The following is a 27,857-nucleotide window of genomic DNA, read 5'->3' as shown; positions in this document are numbered from 1 at the left end:
CTTGGTCAAGAGAATAGCTCCTTTATTCTGACATTTAAGACTTTTCACAAACTGGTCACTCTCCACCTCCCAAACCTTTTAAGTGATGATTCTCTTTGCATAATTCCAGTCCTCAGCTAAGCCGGTCACTGTCCCCCAAACACACCTAGTCTGTTCTCGCAATCTCTGCCTTTCTGTTGCTGTCCTCCTCTCGTCGTGTCCATGTTCTTCAGGTCCCGCCTGATACTCAGTGTTTGTGGAGCCTCCTCCCACAATCCCGCCCCTGTAGTATGAGTAATCCTTCCAAGCATTGGAGCTCTGATGGTCTTTAATGTTCCCTGGGCCCTTTACAGAAGCACACACTGGCTCAGGGCCTTCTGTCTGTGCTCAGCCCACTTTACCACATCCTTCAATAAGTGTGGGGCAAGCCTTGTTATTATTGCCATGCTCAGCCCCACGCCAGGGATATATGCTTTCTTAGTGGTGGCAACATATACCTTACCTTCTCAGTCTTTTCCAAGTTCACTGAAATGTATGTTGGCGCTTTTTTTTTTCCCTTTTCCCTAATTGGTGCTGATAACCTCTCCTATAGGAATGGCATTGAATCTATGAAATACTAATTACTATTTTTCTTCTCAGGATGAACTTGACCTGACAGACAAACATAGGGAAGCCATGTTTGCACTTCCAGCTGAGAAAAAATGGCAAATATACTGTAGCAAGAAAAAGGTAAGAAATTCATTATGTTTATGGTTAAACTGGAAAATTATCATTTTTCATGCCCTTTGCTCCCATTTCACTACCGAAATTCAGACCACTCTTTGTAACATACAAACCAGATTGTGGCCTGGTAGCTACACTTGGCACCGTGCCAACACCATATCCCCCCACACCTGTAACCATTATTTCTAATTCTATGCAGCTAAGACCCAGAATAATAGTGGCGTATGCAAAAATCAAAGTTCTCCCTCTATCCTTTACATAAAAGTTGTTATCTTGGTAGATTGAGTAGTATTCTGGGTCCCAGTCCTCCTTTCCCACCTGCTAGCACCTTTCCATTTCAGCGCCTTTAAGGCGTGGCTTTGTCCTCATGGTCCAAGGATCTCTCTGGCCATTTCATATTCCAAACTAAGGAAAGGGGAAGAAGGCACAGACTTCTCCACCTCCCCTCGTAGGGCCATGTCCTGGGAGTCGTCCACCTGAACTCTCCTCACATCTCACTGTTAGCTACATGGCCTCACCTGCAAGGAAAGCAGTCTTTATTCTGGTTCTCTTACCTTTGGAGAAGGGAGAATGGATGTCAGCACTCATGGTGCTAGGCATTACCCCATGGACTGTATCTCCTGCAATAGAGTTCCCTCTGCCATCTTTAAAACTGTGGAACTAATCAAGTTCTTGGCCATCTTTTGCCATCTTTTCTTCTGTTCCAATAGAAACTTGAATCAAGATGGGATAAGCAGGAAGGGCAGGCTATGCACCCCAGGGAAATGTTACCTCTCTCTAAAGCAGTAGACACTCTTGCCTCCAAGGAAATAAGAATAAACTGTAGCAATCCAATTTCTTTTCAAGACACAGTTTCGATCGGAGAAATCTTTTTTTATGTGACTAGCATGCATTTTGAGGCCAGTTGCCCACGTGACTGTCTCAGCACCACTGCCTCTTTGCTGCCTTGTATGGTTGCCGTGCCATACTTTGCAGGAACATCTCTGTAATAGTGAGCCTCCACATGTCCCTCTCTAGCCACACTTTGTGCCTCTGTGGGTGAGGCATCATGCCTTAACTCATCTTTGTAACTCCAGCATCAGACACATTGAAATAAGTGTATGTTGAGTGAATGACTAAGTTATCATTAGTGTTATGTTGAACTGTCAGAAAAATGTAAAGCACGATTAGTTTTCCCCCTGAGCAGTTACAATTGATGAAACTATGTGTGGGGTTTGGTTCTGGGGGCCTTTGCTGAGAGATGTGTCCAGCTGTAACTTCTCTTATGATTTCTGAGTTGCTACCAGGTCAGACCAAGTTGTAGTCTTAAGGATTTCTAATCTATTGTAACCAGGAAAATGTGTTTGTGAATGACTATGTCCTCTTTCCCTTTTGTACATGTGTCTTTTTTGTTGAACTGATTGTCATGGCTCGGGAAACAGATATTACACACTGGGAAAGAATTGTAAATTAAAAATAAGTGTTCAGTTCTGAAAGTGATGATATTGTATATTCTTTGAAAACAAGGGACCTTTTCACGAGGCCATCTTAAAGACTTAGCCCCTGGAACTGAGCAGGAAAAATCTTTAAGTGCCTGTGTGTACGTAGGACATTGCCTATTTTGGCTCATCCAAATGCTGAGTTTTTTTTCAAAATTAGGAAACAATATGAAGTGAGGATTGAGAATCTATACACTGGAGGAAAGGAAAGGGCAGGAAAAATGGGAGCAGCTTACTGAGGGGAAAGTTTTCTTCTTTCCCAGATTTTATTACACCCTTGACAGCAGTTGAAAGTTAATCATGGAAACTACTGTCCCTTAGATTAGAAAAGGCAAACCCTGGAGGATAGTAATGACCTTGGACTTGCAGCTGCTGCTCATTTTTCAATTTCCAGGCCTATCAAATCCCCTAACAAACCCTGTCTCATGTGCGCACGGTGAGGTTGCCTTTTTGTTGGAGGATAGATATGGATGTGGCCACTGGCCTCAGAATCCCATTTCTTGACGGATGGGCCCTTCCTACTATTACCTGGCCAGACTGCACACATCTTTGAAAATGCAGTTTTCCTGCTAGCTTTGTTCCTCAGCCTGGACTCCTTATGTGACAGCCAAATCGTGGCTGAGTAGGAAAGCCATTTTAACTCTAGGGATTCCCATGGGTCATAGATCTGCCTCACTTTAAAATGGATGATAATGTTGCTAAATTAAGGATTTTCTTTTTTTTTTTTTTTAATTTTTTTATTTATAAATTAATTTTTATTGGTGTTCAATTTACCAACATACAGAATAACACCCAGTGCTCATCCCGTCAAGTGTCCCCCTCCGTGCCCGTCACCCATTCACCCCCACCCCCCGCCCTCCTCCCCTTCCACCACCCCTAGTTCGTTTCCCAGAGTTAGGAGTCTTTATGTTCTGTGTCCCTTTCTGATATCTCCCACACATTTCTTATCCCTTCCCTTATATTAATTAAGGATTTTCTTGATCAGAGCTTCTCAAAATGTTAAAAGTCTGCTATGTGTTTGGTCTGAAACTGACCTTTTGGGGTACTATAATAGGGAAATAATACAATGCATAAGAAAACAAAAACCTAAGTGTGAAAAGGGCATGATGTTTACCTCACTTCATGCAATGTGATCTCCTAAGGGAAGGTTGCCCATTCTCAAAATGGAGCACATGGTGGCCATCTTTACGCCTAAGAACACATTGTTTTCCTTGGACTATATCTTAGGTAGCCTTTTCAAATCAGGCTTGTCATCAGCAAGCCAAACCACATCCCTTTCTCAGGCCAAGGGAAAGTTACACACTCATGGCTTCTTAGGTTTTTCTATCTCTCAAGATTAGAACCCAAGGCATTACAGACATTCTCACACATAGTGAAGCCATAGAGTAAGGGCTCATGAAAGCCAACAGAAACAGACACATGAGTTGGTGAAAAGCAGACTTTGTGTATAAAAGTGCACAGCAGTTGTGGAGGCAAATGAGACTGGGAACTGATGATGGGGCCAGGCCTTCCTTCGCCAAGTGGCTGTTTTCCACCCAATGGTGACTTGAGCCCCGGCAGCAGCTGTCTGCTTATCAAGCTCTGTGCTTGTTTCTCACACTTGCCTCTATCTACATCTCTAGCTGAAAACCCATTTCCAGAGCCAAAATGAGAGCAGCAAAAGTATTTCTGGGACTAAAAGAATTGGAAAGAAATTAATTGGAGGTTTGCCTAATTGAGTAATCCGGGGGAGAGTAAGAGATGGATGTTGCAGCCTTGTTGAAAGTCCAAACAAATCTATAAAAAACAACTGGACTGGTTGGTCAGTCATGGTTTGTCATGTAGCAATTCACTGTCAAATTTTTTAAACTTTCGTGAAAGGACCACAGAAAGGTCCTGTTGGTGGAGCTGGAGGTATTTTCAAATAGGAAATGTTTGTGGTTCTTATCTTTAAAGGTAATTCCCTTTTTCGTTCCAATCACAACATACTCTTTTGTTTAAGTGAGGTTTTTCCCAGTCTCTAGCCAGAAACTGCATCTGTTAACAATCTTTTGGATTTTAAACTGAAACTTTTTAAACAATGAACCATCTGACCACAAAAGGCATCTGGCCATGCTGTATTTGCTTATTGTTAACATGATTTTTAAACCCTGGGAAAAGTAAGAGAGGGCTTTGGAGAGAGAATAAAATGGTGTGTACACTGTATCATGGCGACAGCGATCTTATCAGCACTGGCAGAAATCTTTAATTGCAGTTCTTCACAGGAGCAATTGCACTAGTTTGTCACTCTCCCATCCCTTATACATATCCAAAAAATACTTGCTCCCCGTCCTTGAGCTTCCAAGTTTAAAGAGTAGGTGAATGGTGTTTATGCACTGTTAGCTGTAGTGTCATCAGGTATTTGAGGCAAAGATCAGAATTTGATGAGTGCACCAATTTCTTTCCTTTTGTTTCTGATCTCAAAAGCCAAGTTTTAAGTAAATGGCTTTGGATTCTTCATATTGCATTTCTGCATCTTTTCAGGTCATCTGTGGAGAAGGTGAATTTTTACTCTGCTGCTGAGTATGTGTTTGACTGTAGTTTAATTAAATCCTTTAAGAATCTTACCTAATCTGGCTGCAGTGGAGTTGTGATTTGTGCAAAGTGCTGATCTGGTGCCAGGTACATTCTGAAGACATCTAGGAAAAGTGGCTGAAAATTCAGTTGATACTTTTCATTCACTCCCTTCATTTGCTTTGCATATCCTAATTGGACCATTTCCCCACTCTTCTCCACAAAAAGCAATTCTCCTTTCACCACACACACACAAAGATTAAAATTCTATTGTGTACAGTCATCAGGATACTGTTCTTTCAGTTCCTTGAGAGCTGAGACCCTCCTGCATTTAAAGGAACATATGCTAAAGTGGTAGAATTAAGACAAAAGGAACCATCAGCTTTCTAAACAATTGTCAAAGAAACAAGCTGTGAAACAAGGAGGTGAGATGATACGTTTATCCTCTAGTTGTTCCCAGTATCCTAATGCGAAGCAGTGGTTGGGCACTAGACCTGGAAGACCTGAGAAGGAAGAGAAGCTAGGTATCCTTTCTTTACTATAATTGTTTAAACATACAGACCTTTGGGTTTTCAAGTATTCACTTTGTTAGCTATCAAGATTTCGGAGAGGAAGTCAATAGAAGGGCAGCAACTAGATTTCAGTAATTATATTTCTAGACCTTTCAACAAGTAGTTGGGTTGGTTTCCTGCCATTGAGTTTTCACCTGATAATGGATTTCAGTTGGCATTTGTACTCCTAAGTGCTAAGGGGTTGAAGACAGTGGTACAAGTAGAAGTGATCAGAAATCAGATTGGGCTGTCTTTTGCTCTCTACTTCTCTAAAGAATAGATGAGGGAAGCACAGTAGCTGGAGCGCAGTGGCTCTGCAAGCTCTGAGACTCTCTGCCTTATCTGCATATTCCTTGACTCTGAAAGAGGAGGATTTGTATGTAACTCCTTACCAAACCATTAAGAAACAACTAGCCTGGAGTACCTGGGGCCTCACGCAGGAAGTCATGCAGTTGGTGAAGGGCAGGGTGGTTTGCACTTCAACTAAAGTATATTCCTTTAGGGCAGACTCCTGGCTAAATTCTGAGGATGATTAAACCAGTAAATCAAATTTCCTGGAGTGGATGATCCTGGTAGGAGAAGCAGATAAGATCAAGTAATTGCCAAGTCTTGTCATAAGCTCCACAATAGGGTAAGCAAACAGACTCTGATGCACAGAGGAAGGAGCCACCAATCTTTGGGGGGTAGATATGTGTGACTCAGACAGTTCCTTCACCACTTAGCCCTAACAGTTTACACCAGTGAGAGGCCTGATGTAGTCATGCCTTTGTCCCATCATCTAGTTGTTGGCTCTTTTTGCAGCACTTGAACTATGTTCACATGCACTGTACACTTTCCTTCTTGATTTATACTTTGTTCTTTGTCCCTTTTCCAAAACTGAAAAGGTCAACTGTAGACTGTTGGCTTCATCTGATCTTCACTAAACACAATTTGTAGGACTTAGGAAATTTGTAAAGAGGCTTAAACTTTTGAAAAAAAAACATGAGGGCAAGGCAGAGTGAAATAACTGAAGTTTATTCAGCCTGGAGAAGAGAAAGGCAGAAACTCCTACATAGTTAAAAAAAAAAAAAAAAGAAAGAAAAAGAAAGAAAGAAAGAAAGAAAGAAAGAAAGAAAGAAAGAAAGAAAGAAAAAAGAAAACTCCAACATAGACTGATGTTCATGGGTGTAATTACCCCAGTGAAACTATGGAAATGTCAAAATATTGCCAACTTCCAGTTGGTAAAGAGTTACCTCAAGCCATCCTGGTAAAAATCTCCATGACACTCTGACTGTTCCCCCAAGGGTCTACCAGGTTCCCCCACGATTTAAGCGTTCACTCCTGGCATGACAGAACAGGGGACCCTAAGACCCTGTTCCCACATTACATAATTGATTTTGATGTCTATGCCATGCTGATTGATAAGTATTTTGAACATTGGCCTAAGTATAAAATGTTGATTGACCTGAAGATGGTGATCAAAACCATTTGATAATATGTATTCAGAGCCTGAAACATTCCTCTTTTAGGAGTTGATCTCATGGAAGTGATGAGAAATGCAGGCCAAGAACTGTAGGTGAGGCAATTCTTTGCAATGTTGTTCCTGAAAGCCCATGATTGTACCCAACTTAAAAGAGGATGGTTATATTATAATACACAATCCTAACAGACTATCTTGTAGCCATTGAAAAGTCATGTTTTCAAAGAAATTTTAATGGCATGGGAAACTGCTGAGAATGTAATGATAAGGTTAAAAAAAGGCATAAAACTATAATCAGTAAACAAAAGTTTGCAAAAGAATATAGGTAGAGGAAGGCAGACAAACAGTTGGGATTGTGGGTGATTTACTTAAAATTTTTTCCTTCTAGATATTTCCCAAATTTTCTACAGTACATTCTCCCCCTCACTTTGGAATATTTTCCCCCAGCTATAAAAATAAAATTGGTCTTTTTAAAAACGTGCATATAATGTATTTGTATCAGTTAGGTTTCAGAGAATCAGGACTACTGACAGAGACACACAGAACAAAGATGTTCACCCTGACATAATCATGGAAGCTGTCTGAGCACTCTCCATAAGGCTATTGTCTTTATTTCTGTGGCTGGAGCTTCATGTCCTTGGTGCAGGCAGTTGGGAAGGAAGGTAGATATAAACTGGGAGAGAGCAAGGATAGGCTGGAGTCCACAAGTCAGACTGAAGCACATGTCAGTTCTCTCACTTTCTGACTCTGATGTGGGTGTCATGCAGAAACCTGAGCCATTAGTCTTGGAGCTCTGCACACACACACCTGGCTCAGGAGAAGCTGAAGGGGAGGATCCAGGGGAAGGTGGAGCAGTTGTGGACCCGCCTGCTGTTCCACACCAACAAGGTGAGCCAGCAGATAAAGGACAACATGTGTGAGGTATAAAATGTCTGCTGCTGTGTTTCCGCCCTTCACATTTCCTGTGAGAATCTCTCTTATGGCTCACTCTATCCAGAAACCTACAAGCCTAGCCAACTCGAACATTACAAAGCCACCTCGTACTTATACTGAAATTAGGAGGAAAAATAAATCACTGTTTGTGTTGTCAAGGCAACCCTGCCCCCCCTTCCCCTCTCTCTCTATTTTTTCACTCTTCCCTGGTGACATTAAAACAAAGGTGAATCTGTAAACCACCCAAAATTTTTCAGTACCATATATCTATTTAGGCAATAACTGTGAAAACATGAGGATCTTGCCCCCAGTGAGATTTCCACAGTTTTCTGCCCAGAACCCCCCTGAAGCCATGTTTCTCTTATTCCCCTTCCCCCCTAGTAATGTGATCTCAAAGCTAGTGACCCATTTCCTTTCTTTCTTTTATTTTTATTTTTTAAAAGATTTTATTTATTCATGAGAGACACATACAGAAAGAGACGCTCAGAGACACAGGCAGAGAGAGAAGCAGGCTCCTTGCAGGGAGCCTGATGTGGGATTCGATCCTGGGTCCCCAGGATCACGCCCTGGGCCAAAAGCAGCACTAAACCGCTGAACCACCCGGGCTGCCCCGCTTTCTTTTCTTTTTATTGCAAAAGCCAATGCTATCAAAATGAACACCCAGTTTTAGATTTGAAGTAGAAAATTCAAGGTTCCCTGCTTCTGGCAGCTTTAAACCAATGCCGTATTCCAATAAAGGGTGTTCGGTTCATGAATATTTATGTGCCTTCTATTCCTATAATTCCTTTGTTCAGTGACATCCATTTGGGGCATTTTTCCCCCTCCCAATGATAACCAGTTCTGTCATTTTAGCTGTGCCTACTACAACCCCTATCTTGAAGTGTGCAGAATGGTGCTGAGCTCATAGTTTATATTGATAGACAGTAGGCACCCAGCTTCATTAATGAAGAAAGCAGACTTGCCTATAGGATGAACCAAAACATATATATCTTCCTTGGTGTTCGGAGAAGTGAACAAATCTAAAACATCGTGGACAAGTTCTGTAGGCTTCCATTGGGGTTTTACATTCTGGTTCTGTACAGGCTTCTGTTTTTCAGTCTTGAGATGTTGCAAGTAAAAGGACTTGCCTTGGAGTGGGTTATCTCCAAAAGCCTTTTCAGCCAACAGGTCTGCCTGCAAGCTCCCTGAATTATGTTTGCCCCCATAATTGTTCTAAACTGGATTATAATAGTAATAGCTATGAGAAAATACTTTGCATGGTGAAAGGCCATTCGAAGGGTGACCAGAAGAAGGAGGACACCATTTACTAGGTATTCTAGCATATTTCCGAACCTCTCTGATATCTCTCTCTTCCTCTCTTAAAGGAGATCAACATCATAGGGTAGTTGTGAAAACTGAGATAATATGATTTCAGAGTTATCAGAGCACTTCAGGCATGATCGTGACAGCTGTTGCCACTGTCAATTTCAGCGATGGCGACTATGATCAAAATAGTAGCATGAACTCATTTTCTGCTTGTTCACACTCATGCAAGTCTGGAATTCATCTCCATATTCTTAAATAATGATACCTAGTTTTCTTAGAGCAGTAGTGAGGATTTCAAAAGCCCTCTGCCTTAGTAACCACAGAAACTTTTGGAGGCAGAAATAGTAAGTTAGGAGTATACAGTATAGATAAGGGAAGAAACCAAGCAAATCTTTGCTTTTACCACCAGAAATTGGTAAAAGGAGGCCCCCTTTATGTCAGAAGTTCTTGAGCAGTGGTGATCAACATGTAGTCCCTAAGCTCCTAAATGGAGCCCTTAATCTGGTATCAGGAGCACCCTTAATTTACATTTAGAAAGACTGAGACCCTGAGAAAGTCTCTGCTCCACTTCTTCTCATTCACATGCCCATCACAAGTGCTTCTGTCCCTGCTGACCAGGTATAGTCCCTGGAATTGCTCCCATCATTGTGCTTGTCTGGAAGCAGTTGTGAACATGGGCTGAACTCTGGAAAATGAGTATGTGTGTGGTCAAGTCAGTTTTTAAATAAAATTAAAATCCTGTCTTTGCTGCCTAGAAAAGGCAAGTGATTGAAAAATATCTTCAGTTTTTAAAGTACAAGAACTGAAAATATTTTTAGATGAGAACATTGCTCTTACTACTTTATGCAATGAGGAAAAAAATCCGTCATAGGATACACCACCAAGAGGTTCCACTAAACAAGTCAACTTTACAAATAAGTAATTTATTAGGTTGAAGTAAGCTGGAATTACTGGTGCCCTGTTGAGCAACAAAACTTGTTCAGAGTTGCAGCATTAGAATTCAGTAGTGCATTCTAGCTGTGTGATATCCAAAATTAAGCTAACAAAACTTCAGTGTTGAGGAGATAAAGAATATTTTAGTACAGGTATGGAAATCTTAAACCTAATTCCCAGAGCAGACATTCTGGGTTCTGATAAATTGGTGTTCTCTAAAATTTTAAAGAAGAAAACTAAAAAATTTCTTATAACTTTCCCCTCCACTCATAGGATAAACTACCATTTCCTGGTTGGTGATTTTATTTTTGTTGTGAAATTTTAAAGCTGTAAAACAGTACAAAATATAACAAACATCCACGTTGACCAAATGCTAACATTTTATCATAATTACCATGGGTTTTAAAAAAAGAAATAAAACATTATAAATAACAGTGGAAGCCCAAAGGTGACCTATTCTGGAGGCTTTTATGTTTTCTTTTCCTTGCCCATGCATTTATAACCTTATTCTGCATGTATATATTCATAAACAATATGTAGTCTTTCTTCATTTTAACTGCAATATAATGTTCCATTTTATGACCATACCACAGTTTAATTATTATATACCCTTTTGGATAATGCTTATTTGCAGTTTTTCATTATTTTAAAAAATATGGCAATGAAAAACCTTGTGCATGTGTTCAAGAATTTTTCAGGGATAAACACCAAGTCATGTAATTACGGAGTTGTTTGCTATGAACATTTTCACCTTTAATTGCTCTCAAAGTTGTTGTAGCAATTTATACTGCAGCAAATTAGTTGCCAACCATCTGAAGGATTAATATCCTCTGAGGGGAGGGAACTGGTATTTTGTTCCCCTGATCAATCACTTTACTAAGTTTGAATGTTTCAGATACAAGAAGCTGTCATTCAAGTTCTTCAGTTTTCTCCAGTGTGTCTTAGCAAATCAAACTGAAGTAAAAATTACTGGAATAGAAAGTGCTCATTTAAAGAAGAAAACCCCAAGGTTTGGAAAAGGAAAAGCATTCCATTCAAATACCCAAAAAAGCCAAAATGTTAGCGTATATAAAAGTGGACAATTCACTCAGCATTATGTTTATTTGGCTTGACTACAAAGGAAGCTGCTCTGTGTGTGGTTCACTCAGAACCTTTTTACACCCTCAGTCCCAGACTCCGACAAATTGTTTCCATCTTTAGCAACCTCTTGACTGATCTATGCCATCACCCAACACAGGAAGTCCCTCTGAGGCACTGGCCACTTCCCTGATGGGCAACTAATGTACAGGTGCAGAACCAGCACATCTGCACAAGCAAGTTGACTGGCTATGGCTAGACATGCCACAATTGGTTTCTCTCTTCCTCTAACCAGAGTACCTTTATCTCGAGCATCTATAAAAATCATGACAGCCTCTCTCCTGTCTTATACTCTCATACTCCTCAATTCCTTTGGATGTTAAGGAATTGAGTTTATGATTACTGTGTGTCTGTCCTCCTTGCCTAAATTCTGAACTAGTTTCTGGGTACAAGTCATTTCCTGGATTTGGAAGTTGTTAACTCTTAAGTCCATAAATACTCCGTTTGGTTTTTGATAGCATTGTAAAAACAGTTATGTATCTGCTTTGTGGATACCATCTCTCATGTGTGCTTCCTCACATGTGCATTTCTGCAGTGAGTAATAACCCCTTTATCGAAGGCCTTGCTTTCCCTATGAATAGGGAACACCAAGTTGAAAGAGGGTGGGAGAGAATGATCCTGTAATTGCATTTACTTATAATCATTCAAACAACAATAAAAGTAGCAATATAGAGCTGGAGGGAAGTAGGCTATCTTGGTTGGACACATCAGTGAATGTGGAGTAATGGGGAGAGTGGATGTAGTGTGTCCTGGGGAGACCTAATCTTCCCTCTGGAATGAGGGCTAGACAAGCAACTCCCCCAGATTTCATTCTGTGCTTGTCATTCATGCCTACTTTGGTGCTATGCTAAGGAGAGAACACTCCTCCTATTTTAGCTCCAGTTGCTGGAAAAGACTTGTAGTTTTGGGTTTGAATGGATTCCTTGGGAGGGCAGTGCTTCTCAATTGCCATAGAGCAGCTATCTTTGGCTTCCCAAACCTTAATTCTTAAGCAGATGGCTTTTGAAAGCTCCGGTACAGAACAGATTCCATCATATGTTAATTGCAGAGTTAGGAGTGCACGACTACCTTGGAGCTCTCAGTCTTGGTTATAGAGTACTTGTCAACAGTACTATTGTGGTGCAGGGGCTCTAAATGTGGCATGAGGCCCTTTGAGCCCCTTGCCTGTGTGTTCTGAAGCACATAGGCACAGCTCCATTTCACTTCCAAAATTCTGCAATCTACAGGTATAGAAATACACATTGAGTGTCTCAGTGGCAGCTGTATCTCTGATGGAAAGAGGTATTATTATATCTCACATGTGAGAATCCAGAACTAGCTGCCCATTCTCATTATTGCCAGCTCAGTAGGTCCCTGAGGGACATCTGGCACAGGAGACACTCCAGATCAATGCATGTCCTTTGAGTATTCCTTAGGACTGTGGCTTCCTTCCCTGGTTGACTGAGTGCACTGTGAATAACCTCAAGCAGTTGGCAAAAAGGTTGATCTTGATTACCAACTCTGAACAGTTGGGGGTTGAAGCCTGGAGCACTTTGAGAAACATTCAGAGGTTATGAATGGATTCAATAAGACTAGTGCGGTAATTAATTAGCAAGGTCTACCATGACACATGATGGGAGAATGTGGCGTATGTAGCAAATTTTGCCATCCTTGCCCTTGAGGGCTCCTCTTGCTCCTAGGTTATAGTTGAACATAAGTATCCTATTCCATGCTTTCCCCTTCCCCCTGGGTGTCTCCCTGGTCTTCTCTAAGTGCTATGGCACCTTGTTTCGTAGAACAAATACCCCAGGCCTGCCTGATTTCATTGTCTCCTGGAGATAGGTCTATGAAAGACATCAATGGAAGGAAGTATCCACTTTAGGAGAGGGATCAAAGAAGTACAAAAGACCCTTTCTCTGAGTTTTTCCTATACAAGTGCTTATTTTATTCTTTTCACTAATAGCACTACCACACCTAATACTTTTGAATCTATATTCTACTTGGTGCATCTCGGAGCTTCACTCCCTTGTGAAGTCGTTGAAGAAACTTTGAGCTTCCAGTTTAACTTAGAATGTGCTAATACTTCTAATTTGGGGTTCTCCAAATTCCTTATACTCCAGGAACCTAGTAATTTGTGGAGTTAGAAATGGGTTACAGTAGAAAGTCTACCAAAGAATACCAACTTTAAATTACAGTCTCTTAAATTCTCTTGTTCTTCAATGCAGTATGGGAACAACATTTGCCTTAAGCAGTCTTAAGATAGTATCCTTTTATCTGTCCTATGTAAGTAAGGGCACGTTGTTTCCTCAGTTTCTAGATGTACTTCCCCACGTCCTCACATTTAGGCATTTCTTAGATGGTGACATCTTCTAACTGATGCTTTTCTTTTTTATTTCTTCTGCCAACAATGCTGTCATTAATTCAGTAGTATGCCGTAGAGTAAATGATAACTTAAAATCAGAAACGTGGTTATGACTTCCCTTCTTGGGGACAATTAATCCTGTCTTAGCATTTTTCACAGTCATCCTGTGAACTCCTCTCTGGATGAAATATGCCTTTATGGGATTACTATTTCCCTTGATTCTCTGCTTAGTTTAATTACTGTTTTCCAAAACCCTCTCTTTATAGCCTTGTGTTAAGCATTATATTGCAAATCATAAACACACTTTGATTGTTTTCCCAAGAGCAGGTTACAGAACATCAAAACCTGCTTTACGACATTCTGAAAGACTAGTCTGGTAGCAGCAAATCTGGTAGCAAGATGTGAGGCAACAAAGGCCATTGACACCACTGATTGGATTTCCACACTGCATACGGGTTTAGTGATGTGTGTCCAAACATGTTAATTTACCAACCAGCTGGACTGAATTGTACCTGGGTCTGTAGCTCTCCATGGTGACATGTGGTCCAAGACTTGACTCTTAACAAGTTACATAGAAGTAATTTGTTTTATGTCATTGTATACCTTTATGTCATAGGCAACAGGGGAATGTGGGTTTGTATCATTTCTGAAAATAATAATTGGAGAATGTTTCTTTTTCTTTGCCATGAAAATGAGGGGGAATTGTCATCTAAAATTGGCTTCAGATGTTGAAGTTATACTGATTGAGATTTTTAGGCTCTAGTCATATTCCATGCTATGAAGTGCTTTGCCAAAGATATGACTTGTTAAAATAAATAAAATAAATACCTCATAGTTTAGGAAGTGGCCTGTAAAGTCTCTGCTTTTAGTTCTAGGTAAGGATTGTGGTTATTTTCTTAGATACATCAACACATGAAATGCATTTTCCCCCAGGATCCTGTAGCATATGACTTTTAAGATTTTGGTTCTGGAAAGTCAGCCAAGGCTTTTTCAGGAAAGAACAGGGTGTTGGAACAGACTGAACCCCAGAGCCGTTTCAGAAATGCCATTGGTCTCTTTACTCTTGAAGTCATATTGTTACTCTTCTCCTTCCTTGTTCCATTGCTGTCATCCTCATAGAAGGACTAGATCTTTTTCAAGTGGCACTCTTGTTTTCTGGGGTTTGTGATTTGGGGGAGAACAAAAATGATAGATGGCGGAAAAATAGCACAAGCCTAATTTTTAATTTGGAGTGTTTCATTTCAGCTCATTCAGAAATATTTGATCATTTTTGCTAGTGTAAATAAAGTTTGTGACATAGAAAAAATATTAATCTAACATTTTGTGCTGTCAAAAAATGTCTCAAAGCATTTTTCCCAGGAGTGCTTACATTTGATTTTTATTTTGAAGTTAAAAGGTAATTGATAAAACTGGAGATTAGTAAAAATGCAGAAGAGTTAATAATACTTGGCTGTTTCTTTTTATCATGATGAGAAAAGGGGGTAAAATCTACAAATGGGTACAGTTCTTTGTAACTATATTTGTAATAACTGAAAACGTATGGTCAGAAGTTTGTAATAGTGTAAGAAACTCTTAATGCTAACATTTGGAAGCATATTCTCATCAGTCTCATGTGTCCTATATTCATGGATCACTAACAAGGAAAGCAAAAGCTTTGTTCTTTTATTTCTGTGTTCTAACACCCAATACAATATGCAGGCCATTATAAAACTCAGTCAGTATTTATTGGGTGAGTAAATGAATGAGAAAGAAGGCAAATGACTCTTTAGATTCAGTTCAGCACTGAAGTTTTTGGGCATGATGAGCAGAGGGATTCTGCTCCTATCCAGCCCTTGAGAAGTCCTGCATTCAACAACAGTACAGTATTCCTACTGTTCTCAATTTAGGCTATGTGTTACTCCTAAATGGTGTTGGGATCCAGACCAAACTATTAGGGAACAGTGGTCGAGTATTATAGCTTTTTTTTTTTTTTTTTTTTTCTGGTTGGGGAATGGGAGGGATGAGGACCAGATCTAAACTCACTTGAGCTCACAGCTTTTTTTTTTTTTTCTTTTTTCCCCTCAAATGAGCTGTGCAAGAATTCTTAGAAATATCCCCCAACTATTTCCCCAACAAATTTCTGGGGAGGATTGAAGACTGGGTGTAACTGCGGTATCAGGAAGACAGGGTAGAGTGGTCTCAGTGGTTTCAAGTCAGAAACTCAGTGATACACAAATAGAAACCACTGAGAAACCTTAGCTTGCCACACAGCCAAGGCAATACAATGGAAACCAACAGATTGAGATGAAGTAGTCAGGATAGTGTAGGTGTTCTTGAGCAAGAGCTTTGGGCAAGCCTGAGCATCTGGATAGTTTAGGTGTGAAGAGCCTGGAGCAGAGTGTTAGTCATACAGCATGGCTTTCACATTACACTTTATAGATTGTGACCTCTTCAACCAGAAAGTACTAGTCATGCATCTGTTACTCTGCTAAACTGTAGTTACATTGAAATGGGGGAGAGAGGGGATGTACCGAAAGTTGTCTGTAGTACTCCTCAGAGTGATCTTAACTTTTTACCATCTTTGATTTATTTAAAAAATCTGAAAATTGTTTTTAAATAAACTAGTAGCAGTACAATTGATTAGTCCTGCTGACCATTTTCGTATGTTTACAAATACATAATTAATACGCCTTTGCCCTTAGATTCTTTTTGTTTTTTTTTTCCTTAGATTCTTTTTGAACCTGTTGTAACATCTTATGAGTTCTCGTGTTTATTAATGAGTTCAGCAAAATCAGTTCATGCCACGACTTTACCTTTTAAAAGTTATCCTCTATCAGTATAGAGTTGTAAACTTCAAGAATTGATAAAGGGCTAACTTATTCTAAATGATCAGAGATCTTGAATAATATTTTAGACTGGAGTATATGGTAGGAAAGCAGGACACTCTCTGGGAAAATGTGCATTGTATATCGATTCTAGTGAGCTTTTTTATATCTGGACAGACATGGCTCAGGGGTCAGAAGAGGTGTTCACACACATACAAGAAAGAAATTCCTGTGATGTTTGAAAGGATGATGTACAGGGAAGAAGCAGGGGCAATGTAAGTGGAATCCAAAGACTTGACAAGCAATAATCTAAATGCAGCTTAAACTTCCCACAAAGTTTCTTGGCAGCTAAGGAGCCTAGGTCCTGCTCACCCTTTTTTAATTCTGTAAACTTGTATTTGTGTTTTAGAGATAAAGCATCCTCACTCTTACAATAATATCTATTTTATTGTTGAGTTTGTGGCCAGTGTTGTTACAATATATGTACTTAATAAAACATGAACTACACATATTTTACTGTGCTTTGTGAGAAATGTCTCTTTTATTCGAAATCATAAATGTTATTTGTTGTGAACCATCAAGAAAGCAAGAACTTGTTCTCTTTTTTTCTTCGGTTGCTATTTTGGTCAAAAATCTTCCAGATGCACTCTTAGTAGAGACTGTCTAGAATTATGATCACTGACATGTGAGCATATCCCTTTCAGAGGAATTTAGATATATTTGTTGGAGTTATTTTTGCAAAAAGTAGACATGAGGGTGTGATAAGCTTATGGAAAATTTGAGATTTATTTATGAATTGAGGAAGATAAACTTATGCTATATCCAGTAGAGAATTTTTGGCTTGGTAAAGAGAAGACTTTAGGAGGACATAATAGCTTTATTCAAATTGTTTAAATATCTACAGGGTTATTATTCATAGGAGAAATTAGACTTATTCCATGCAGCTCCCAAGGGCAAAACTAAAGCCAGCAAGTGCTTGAAGTTACAAGGAGACATCTGTCAATTCAGTCTAAGGTAAATTTTCTAACAATCAATGAGGGTTCTGGTTCCAAACATTTGTGGACTCCTCAAAACCTTCTCTCAGGGAACATAGGATCAACCACCTGCTGGTTACCTTATATGAGGGACCCCTGTGAGGGGAAACTTGGACTAGGGTGTCTCTTGGGTCAAAGACCTTGCTATGTAATTATGTGATGGCTTTCCTTAAAAACATACAGATGTACTGCAGCACCAAGAAAAATGGAGAAGGAGATTTACTTCTCTGACATGGTTCTAAATGCTAAATATGAAAGCCTTTGTCACTGCAAACCCTCACTCCCAGTCTTTCCGGAAACTGACTGACAGTCTGAGGCTTAGGAGGAGGTGTTGGGTTTCCTGGCAGATGCAGAAGCTGCTGTTCTGTAATCATTTTTTGTGTGGGCCCAACCAGATTTGGACAGCAGATCCACTTGATATGTAATTGTGGCAGTGCCCAAACAATGTAACCAGATTGGCAGTCCCAGGGACCACATGACTGTCTTGAAATGTGACAACATAGGAATTATTTTTTGAAACCAACCACCTCCCTTTGGCAAGCTTCAAATGTAGGGTATAGTTTTAACCTACTGTGAGGGAAGGCTGTTGGAAGGAATGAGCAAAACAACAGTCTCAGGAATCCAGGTCTGTGTATCTGCTGCGGCTCCTCTTCCCAGTGAAAGAACAGCAGGACAAAGATTTGGAGGCAAAAATTAGGATTTAAAAGACCAAACTATGCTATGCTATTTTAAAGATTGTATGTAAGTATGTATATATCTGAGAGAGAGAGAGAGAGAGAAACACTGCCAAGCAGACTCCTTGCTAAGTGCAAAGCCTGACATGGGGCTTGATCTCAGGATGCTGAGATCATCACCTGAGCTGCAAGGGTCAGACACTTAACCAATAGAGCCATCCATGAATGCCTGTGCTATTTTACAAAGTAGGATTAAACTGTCTTCAAGGAATAGTGAATTTAGGAAGATGCTGGATTTCTCAGGCATGGTAAGTCCTGCTTCTTCTCTAGAAAACAATGCAAGTTACTAGGCAAATTCTATATACTTTGTGAGCTGATCCTAACTTACGGCTGGGGCTTACTGGAGATGGGAGTGGCTTCAAGGAGAGGAGACAACCTGGAAAATAATTGATGACCAAGTTCGAGCTTTGATGCATTCCCACCTTCTTGAGAGCCAAGCTCTTTCTAGCACCAGGAATGACAAACTCTGGCCCATGGACCAAATCTAGCCACGTAAATATTTTTTGCAAATAAAATGTTATTGAAACCTGGCAATGTTCCTTCATTTAAGTGTTAGCTGTAGCCACTTTCACACTGTACAGTGACAGAGTTGAGTTATTGCAATGGACTATGTGGTCCACAAAGCCTAGGGTATTTGTTATCTGGTCCTTGGCAGAAGAAGTTTGCTGACCCCTGGTCTGTCAGGCTATTCTACCCACTTCACCATGACTGTCTTTTGAGAAGATGCTGATTAGCCTATTATTGGGCCAGAAGGGCAAGTTGGCACAAGTTATTAGCAAGGCCTTCCATAAGATATTTTCCCATCTTCCATCTTACCTACTCTTCCCTTCCCTGTTCCTTGGACCTGTTCCTTGGCCTATCATTCACTTGAGTTTATTAGGTGATACACACATCAGGGAGTCAAAACTAATAGAATAAAATATTTTGGCCTGTCTGCCCCTTTGTCCTCAGTATTCTGTAAAAATTCTAGGTACAGAGTAAATTTATTTCATGTCTGTTGCATTCATTAGTATATGGGGCTATGTCCTTGAAAACCAAAATAGCAACGACAATTTAATGCAACAGATAACTATTTTGACAATTAACAAGGGATAGGGTTTCTTGATCCTATATATGATCACAGTTAACATGTTTTCTAGTAACATTTTCTTCATAAATGGAACAGGTTTTTATTAGTATTTAGTTGCCTTTGCCCTATAATAAAAATGATCAGAATGAATTTTACTTTTTATTATACTGAAACAGTATCTTTTCGCTGTTGAAGTTCATTTAGTTAAACCTTAATATGTCTCTACTGTTTTTGAGTTGATGGTACTCTTATATACATCATTAGAGGACTTTTAGCCAATCTAGACAGTGAAAGAATGTGTCTTTCATAAGTAGTATCTAAGAACCTCATAGGTTTTTTAACAGTGAACATGGAGATTTATGGCTTTAGTTGGCCAAGTGCATATTGCTTCAGCCTGTGATTTGTGGTCTAGTGAACAACCACAGAACATGTCCTTTGCAATTAATTGACCTTTGTACAGCCAATTTTAGGTCTTACCAACAGCATTTGAAACTGAAGAAAAACTACCAGTTCCTACATATTATTACTTGGGAAATGATCCTATTAAAAATTTGCCCTGTGGTAATTTCAAAAGAAGTTACTCTTAAAGACTTAGTTTTTAAACTATGCTTTGCATCTTACTGAAAGATTTTAGCTGTTACTAATAAATTGTTTGTCACAATTATGTAAGTGGAAATTTTGAAAATTTTAGCATCCTTTTGGTACATAAATGTTAGTATAAATCATAAAATTTCTTTACATAAACATTTGATAATAGGATTGTAGTGTGTAATAGAAATAGAAAATCCAGTGAGAAGACAACAGCAAAGTGTTTTAAAATTTTTGCTTTAGGGAGCAGAAGGGTCCCCCCGGCGTAGAAAACAGAGACATCCCAAATATTGCAGGACCTTGTTGACTTGATGCATTTCATGTTACACGGAACATTTGAAAAAGTAAAACACTTGTCCTACAGTCCTTTAGAACTTCTGTTTTAACTGTGAAAATAGTGCATATTTTTGGCAAAATGAAAGTTTGAATTATACGAAAGTTAATAAGTAAAAGAGATACCCAGAGGCATTGTTCAATTTTCTTGTGTTTATTTCCAGAAATGTTTGTATGTTAAGTGTACATTTTTTCCCTACAGATGAGAAATGATATTCAGAGGCATTACTCTTTGCCCTGTCCCTGCCCTGTACTATATTTGGTCATTTTAAATTTGATTATATGATTCTATTTAATTCTGTATAACTGCTACAAAGTAATTTATACAACCATCTCCCTTGCTATATATTTGTTCACTTTGTTATTTGCTGATTCAAACAGCACTGCAGTGAAAAAAAGTGTAAACATATAATTTTGGGCTAACTTCCTGAAAGTAATCTTAAAGAGGGGTCAAAGGCTGTGTTTGTGTTTTATATTTGAACAATTACCACCAAATGCACATCCAAATTTTTATAGTCCTAGCATAACAAGACCTTAGAATGGCCATAGCTGGAGATTCTGGAATAGCATCCTTATCATCCTAGCTAACATTTATCAAGCATGTTCTGTGTGTACTGTTCTCAGTGCTTTCTTTACTTGTAATAACCTATTAAATCCTCACAATGACCCTGTAAAGTAGGCATCCATTTTACAGATAAGGAAACTAAAACTGAGTCACACAGAGAGGTTACTTAACTTGCCTGCCTGTAAGTCACCATGAATAGTGAATGGCTGAAGATTGAAGTATGTGTCTGCTGATGGTGATAGAAGGGGAACACAGCCAGCTTGGATTGGTAGAGAGTGATGATCATGAAGTGAGAGACAAAAGTCTGGGACATAGCTGTGAATGTTTACCTGAGAAAGAGTACAAACAAATTAGTGCAAAATTTATTCTTTTTTTTTTTTTTAAGATTTTATTTATTTATTCATGAGAAACACAGAGACAGAGTCAGAGACCCAGAGGAGAAGCAGGCTCCATCCAGGAAGCCAGACGTGGGACTGGATCCCGGGACTCCAGGATCACACCCTCAGCCGAAGGCAGGCGCCAAACTGCTGAGCCACCCAGGGATCCCCCGTGCAAAATTTATTCTTATGAGCAAACTGATGTTGAGAAAAATAAATGCACCCTTGTGCATTTAAAGCAAATCAGGGAGGATCTCTTGGAATTTTTTTTACTAGCTACTGACCTGAAACTTGGAATGAAAAATGTGCCAGTTGAAAATGAGGCCAAGTTAGAAAAACTATGTATTTCTTTATCTTCTTTTTTTTTTATTTTTTTTTTATTTCTTTATCTTCTAAATGAGTTAATTAAAGGCTGATTTTTTTTTTTAAAGTGAATGTTCTTGAAGGTCCGTTGTACTATACCAGATTCCTTGTCTAGCAAAAGGTTTTTTGTTTTGTTTTGTTTGTTTCTTCAGAATTTGAGATAATGGGAGCAAAGTAGATAACAAGAAAAAGAGTTTAAAACTAGTTAGTGCAAGTTGAAAGTAAAGTGAGGTGTCACAGCCTCCATCCAGCAGGAAGTTTTGTCCACCAATATTCTCTTATTCACGACCATCAACCTACCAAGGAAATATGATGAGTGGATTAGAGAAATAGTAAAATTAATGTTGGGTTTTTTCCTTCTCCAATTACCTTATAAAAGAAGTAGCTGTTGAAAGTTAAGTGTTTTGTAATTGAGTCACTGAACAACATAAATTTAAAAAAAAAACAACAACATTAGTTTTAGAAATTGGGCCCTTAAACTAAAGGCAGTACATACTGGTTTTCCATGACACCTCACTCACCATTAGAGTTCTATAGAATCTTAGAGCTTCTAGGGACTTTAAAAAATAGTCTGGTTTTAGCCTCTCAATTTGAGAGAAAAATGAGGCCCAGAGATTCTCAGACTTACCAAGGAATGCCGATTGAGTAAACTAAAAAGTAAATTCTGATATCTCATCTTCAGATGGCCAATCTGGTCATCTTTCCACCATCCTATCAACCTGAAAATAAATGGTGTTTGCAAATATTATCTAAAAATAGTAATCATCAGAAAATTTAATGACATAAAATGTTTATATCAATTCAGTGCTAATTATTTAATAGACCTAAAGATAGGCATATAAACATAAATGTTTATAATACTTTTAAAAGTAATCAAAACTAGATTTTAATATGAATTGACCATTCTGGAGGTGGAATGGAAAGGGGTTTAATGTGATTGCTAGAATTTGTATTCTCATAGGGCAAAACTTTCTCTAGATGTTATACCCATAAAGTGGGTAACACTTAACCCACAATCTGTTTTAAAAGAAGGAAAAACAACTTCTTAAAAGAATAGAATGAAGCCAATAGTCTTGGTTATTAGAAAAAAGTTCTAATGGGATTGATCAAGGCAGTAGTCAAAAGTAGAGTTAGATGTGTATAGCTTAGGGAGAGATTTGTTTGCAATTCCAATGTCCAGAACTACTTGGTGCTATCAGCTCGTCTTCAAACACTCTTGAAAAAGACATGTGAAGATGGCTATTAGACTGGTATATAACAGAACAGGAGAACAGGTTAGGGAAAAACTTCATAAATGCTATCTGTATGCACACATATAGATAGATAAGGCATTGGTAGAGGGTCAGAAGAGTTCCTAGAGAGAAAGTCTAGAGAAGAAGGATCAGAGGTAATCCAAGTAAGACATCAGATCTTAGAATAATATTCAGAATTAGAATAATATTCAGAAATGTTGAATATAGCAAAAATAGCAATAAAGGTTTAGGGAAAAGCAAACTCATTTTTGGCCACTAACTATGTTTGAGTTTCTTATACAGTAAGGTGATTAAGAGTGAAAGGCCAGCTTTGCACTCACTGTGCCAATTGCTTGTGATTAATCTGAGTTCTAATCTTAGGAAAGAGGTTGCCTTGATTCTTTCCCACTGCCTCTGAATTTCTAACGGGATGAACTTCGGCAACTCACCAGTCTTCTCTTTCCCTCTGTTTCCTCATCACTAAAATGAGTGAAATAACAGCAGCTACCTCATCGGGTAGATTACATAAAGAGCACAGTGCTTAGAACAGTGTTTGACACAAGTAAGCTATATATATGTTGAATATTGCTGTTTCTTCCATTACAACTAATGCAATATTATACAATCTTGTTTAACTTTTCCCACTTTTTCTCTATAACAAATAAAACAAAGAAAAGAAGAGAGGCACATGGCTCAAAGAATAACACATACTAGAGGCTTTGCTTTTCAGGAATATCAGACATCTTGACTTTCATCAGCAGTTTCTTTCATGGACTTCTTAGGAGAGAGTCTTCCCCTCAGCATGTCTCAGTATTCAGTGCTCTTTAGGGGAGCCCTCCATCCCCACCCTGAACAATTGCATTCATCTGTTTCTGGCCTATGGCTTTACATGACTACAGACTCTAGCAGCCACACAAAGTAGGAGCAGAGAGTTGATTCACAGATGTGTTTCACTTGGCTACTAGAGCACACATCTGTTTAGAAGGACCAAGACTGCACAGAGGAAACTGGAGACACATTGCCAAAATGAAGAACTCTGAGGATCACCCCTAGGAATATAGTGATAACAGTACTTTTATGAGAAGCTTTTACGTATGTTAGCTCATTTGATTTTCTCAGCACTGAGGCATGTGAAATAAAAATGAAGCCTTCTTTTCCCTATTTTGACTACAGTATCTAGGTCTACTCTTAATATGTTTATATTACTAAAACATTTCCAAAGTGTTAAGATTTTTCTCTATATACTAATCTTCAGCTTCTAAAATGATCTCCTGTTCTGTTAACCATGACTATTAAGCTTACAATAGATAGTCTCTCAGGGGACCCCAGACACAGGACAGGACTTTGTTGTAATTTTGGAAATTTGCCCTGGTTTGAGGGACTAGAATGATCTGGCACCTTTTATTTCATTTTATAGGTTCAAATACCATTGACTATCACTGTGGGCTTTGGCTTGCTGAATACATTGCTAACATGGGGTTTTGCTAACATTAATACTCCATTTTAGGGGGAGAGAAGGGTTCAGCACTTATGCTGCAATTGTAGCTATTTTATTGACATGTTAAATAATAATCAAGGACTGTTCTAAAAACTCATCAGATTTCCTAAGCTTTTTAAAGCCATGCAAGTGTAATGCGGTCCAGCTTCAAAGCTGCTGCTATAGCCTTTTGTCCACATCATCTGGCTCTTTCAGTCTCCAGATGCAATTCGTGCAACTGCTCAAGTTCAGGTATCTGTTACTGCCGGCTTTTAAGGCACCGGAAGCATTTGTTACTTTCCCTGCTTTTATGTGACTACTTAACGAATAGTTTTGAAATTACGTTTCTTTTATCTCACCACAGTAGACCTGTCTAGAAAGATTTGCTTAGAAAAAGTGTTTTTGAGGTAAAGTATAGGACTGAAATTAAAAGCCCCACCTTGAAAGTACTATCCCAAAGATTGGGATTCTGACAATAGTAAATAGGTAGTAACTACTTCACTGTCTCCTAGCAGCTACCGGTACCTGGCCCAGTCCAAGGGGACAGGGGATATCAGTTGTACTGAGGAGCTCTCTGAATGTGAAGCTAGAAGACTGAAATTGTGCTCTTCCAGTCTGTTGCATCACACAAATGACTTATAGCCACATAAGTTTGCAAACACGTATGGAAAGCTCCAGCTACCATGCCACCTTCTGATGGACTCCGTGTTTGCATGGAGCAGAAGCTACAGCCCCCTGATTTTGGGGTGAGTGAGGCTTCAGGTGGGGGGCTTCTATGCACAGAAGCCCAGAGGGCCATGGTGCTGGCTTCAAGTCATCCTGTTCTGCTAAGACAAAAGACTGGCTAGAGTGATTTGGGAAAGGGTTCCTGAATTCTTTGGGTTTCAGTTCTCGTCAGCTCAGACACCTTACATTTTCTCAGACTCACAAGCTGTCACAGCATGGCGGCTGGGCCTGTGGGTAATGTGTGTTCATTCTACTATTTTCCATCCAAGGTCAAGCTTTTTATTCTACCTTTTCATCTGAAGCAGTATCTAGTTTTAGTTACATCAAATGAAACCCTTCAAAATTTTTATTGTCTTCTGGAATCGGAATAAACTAACTAAAAACGTCTAACAACTGGCCAAACCCTGTAGTCATTTTTTGAGACAATTTTCCTTCCTTTGTGGATTTTATCCAGACATATAGTTGAGCAACACTGTCCTCACTGTGACATAGGACCTAGATATCCTTTGTCCTCACAACAAACATTGTGTCCTTTCCAATATTATTGTGCCCCTGAAGGAAAACAATACCATACTATGCTGTGGCTAGATTCCCATTTAAATTCCTCTTTATGGGGATCCCTGGGTGGCTCAGTGGTTTGGCGCCTGCCTCTGGCCCAGGGTGTGATCCTGGAGTCCCGGGATCAAGTCCCACGTCAGGCTCCCTGCATGGAGCCTGCTTCTTCCTCTGCCTGTGTCTCTGCCTCTCTCTCTCTCTCTGTCTATCATGAATAAATAAATAAATCTTTAAAAAAAATTCCTCTTTATAATCAATAATACTGTAAAAATATTTTTTGAGAGAGGGAAAGAGAGAGAATGGGTAAGCTAGGTGGGGGTGGAGGGGTGGAGGGAAAGGGAGAAGGAGAGAATCTTAGGCTCCACACCCAGGGGCTTGATCTCATGACCTGAGCTAAAATCAAGAGTCAGACACTTAACCACCTGAGCTACCTAGGCGCCCCTACTGTGACAGCTTTTATGGTGAACGGTGTAAGTAGATTTATTGTGGTTGCCATTTTATATCATATGAATGTCTCATCACCATGTTGTACATCTGAAACTAATACAATATTTTATGTCCATTGTTCTTCAATTTTTGAAAAATATAAATTAAAAAAAGTGATAAAATAATAAATTCCCTTTGATCCATGGTTCAGAAAATGTCCCTTTTGTCACACCTAACTCTGTAGTACTGTCTTGTCCCTAGGCCAAAGGACAGTCTGATGATTAAAACCAACATATGAAGACAAACATCTTCTATCTCCTTGTCTCCTAAAAGCTTATATAGGCCATCATCTAGATGCTCTGAAAGTCAGATGTGCTTGTGGTCATTGTGTGTATATATCTGATGTATATTACCTTTTTTGCTTTTTATTTAGGACCAGGAGGAAAACAAGGGAGCAACAAGTTGGCCCGAATTCTACATCGATCAGCTCAATTCCATGGCTGCGGTAGGTATACTTTCTGTTCAGTGGCATACAGTTTAAAATGCAAATTTCGCACACAATTGCACAATAAATTCACTTGAGTAAGAACTATCAAATGTCATTATCTTCCAAACTCTCTTCCAAACACTCAGTGTTGGGGGGCGGGGAGGGAGGGAAGGAGGGTAGGAGTGGTACTTGGCAAAATGATTTTTTCCAGTATGTTTTACATAAAATCAGCACACACTAAAATATAAGTGAGTTTAATGTTGTAAGAGGAAATGTAATCTTAAATCTGGCTTATGTTCAACTTAACTTGCAATTGCTCTTACCAGTCATTTGGAGCATTGTTATGGCAGTACTATTCTACAAGTTAATACCATTTTAAAATAATACAATGAAACTGTTCCTTCACTGTTCTCCTCCAGCTCTTTTTCACCTAGAACTGACTTAGTTCCTGGATTCTTGATTTTATAGGGCAGCCAGGTACTCTTTTACTCCTATAAATAACAAAAGGAATTTATGGAGTAAGCGGTGAATAAAGGGCATAATTACTCTGAGACGTCCTTGGGAAACCTTTGGTTAAGTAATTGCCTAAAATGCATCTCAGTGTCTAAAATATGCATTCTAATCACATATATGTCTGTGTAATGTCAGCACTTTGAGCACCTTGAAGGACACCTATTGATCCCAGCTAAAATATACAGCAGAAAACAAATCCTCAACCTTTGAGCCTTCGTAACTCAAATCCTGTTCATGTCAATAAAAATTGACAACTGCCTATGGTGAACAGTCTGCCTCTGTGGGTACCCTCATGATTTTAAGATCACTCTGTTAGATTCAACTTTGAGTTTATCATATCCAAGCAAGATGATAGCTTCCATAATAAATACTTTTCTCTACCTCTTTCTACCTCTTCCTTTTCTTCCCTTCCCAGAGTCTTTTCAAATTAGCTGCTTAACACAAAAGGCAAACATTTAAAAAAATGTCTAATATTTTGCTGCTGCTGCTGCAAAGTTAACTGATTAGAATATGTGAACCACACTTTTACTAAACTTTCAGAGACCTTGACTTTTAGTAACTTCCTCTTTTCTAGCCTTTTATTTGAAGATGCTTCTTCTGCTGTTGCACAATGAATAATAAACAGCCTAGTAAATGTGAATGGAGCTGTATAAATTATAGAAGAAACTGCATAAGCTTTTGCCCTGAGGATTTCTAGTCTAAAAGGACAGCAGAAAAGAGTATCCAAAGCCTCCTAGTACAAGGCATCCTACACAATGGCAAAGATGAGAAAAGGGTGATCTCAGCATTTGTATGAATATGTTAGCAAAGTGTGGGGCTTGTGATGACCATCAGGGATCTTCTATGCATAACTCAAGCAATAATAATTTAGAGCCATTTACATTTCCTGCTTGTGAAGGTTAGTTTCTAAATTCTTGTTCCTCGCTATTAGGGGGATAAAAGAGCTGTGGGGCAGGCTGGCTTTCTTTCTAATTAAGCCAGCATTGTTTGATGTAACAAGGGAAGTTGCTTCTTCGTTAATGAATTCACTTCTATAAAGGGAGAAGTACTAAATACTCTGGCATTTTCTTTTCTTCAAATTTGAGGGGGGCAATTAGGTTAATTTGTCCTTTAGTGACTTAATCCATGCGTTGTATAGAGTCAACCTGGCCATTTCCTGCACTAGAAGGTCTATGATGTGCCAGTAGGAGGCATTTCTTTAAG

At 39.1% G+C, this 27,857-nt stretch overlaps 1 protein-coding gene across 5 annotated transcripts in view; it reads left to right on the top strand.

Moving 5' to 3' along the window:
* DAAM1 (dishevelled associated activator of morphogenesis 1) overlaps nucleotides 1–27,857 on the top strand; it is a 167,351-nt gene that overhangs the window by 84,886 nt on the left and 54,608 nt on the right. For 4 of the 5 annotated variants that reach the window (XM_055304525.1, XM_055304527.1, XM_055304528.1 and 1 more), the window contains exons 3-4: nucleotides 619–708; nucleotides 26,088–26,159. In XM_055304525.1, coding sequence (XP_055160500.1) covers nucleotides 619–708; nucleotides 26,088–26,159 — 162 coding nt within the window. Of the gene's footprint in view, nucleotides 1–377; nucleotides 512–618; nucleotides 709–26,087; nucleotides 26,160–27,857 lie in introns of those variants that run through there. The other variant, XM_055304529.1, reaches the window with a different exon arrangement.

This window comes from Nyctereutes procyonoides, unplaced genomic scaffold (genome assembly GCF_905146905.1).
Source record: "Nyctereutes procyonoides isolate TBG_1078 unplaced genomic scaffold, NYPRO_anot_genome, whole genome shotgun sequence".
Classification (NCBI taxonomy): domain Eukaryota; kingdom Metazoa; phylum Chordata; class Mammalia; order Carnivora; family Canidae; genus Nyctereutes; species Nyctereutes procyonoides.
This window is presented reverse-complemented; position numbering and strand designations above follow the sequence as displayed.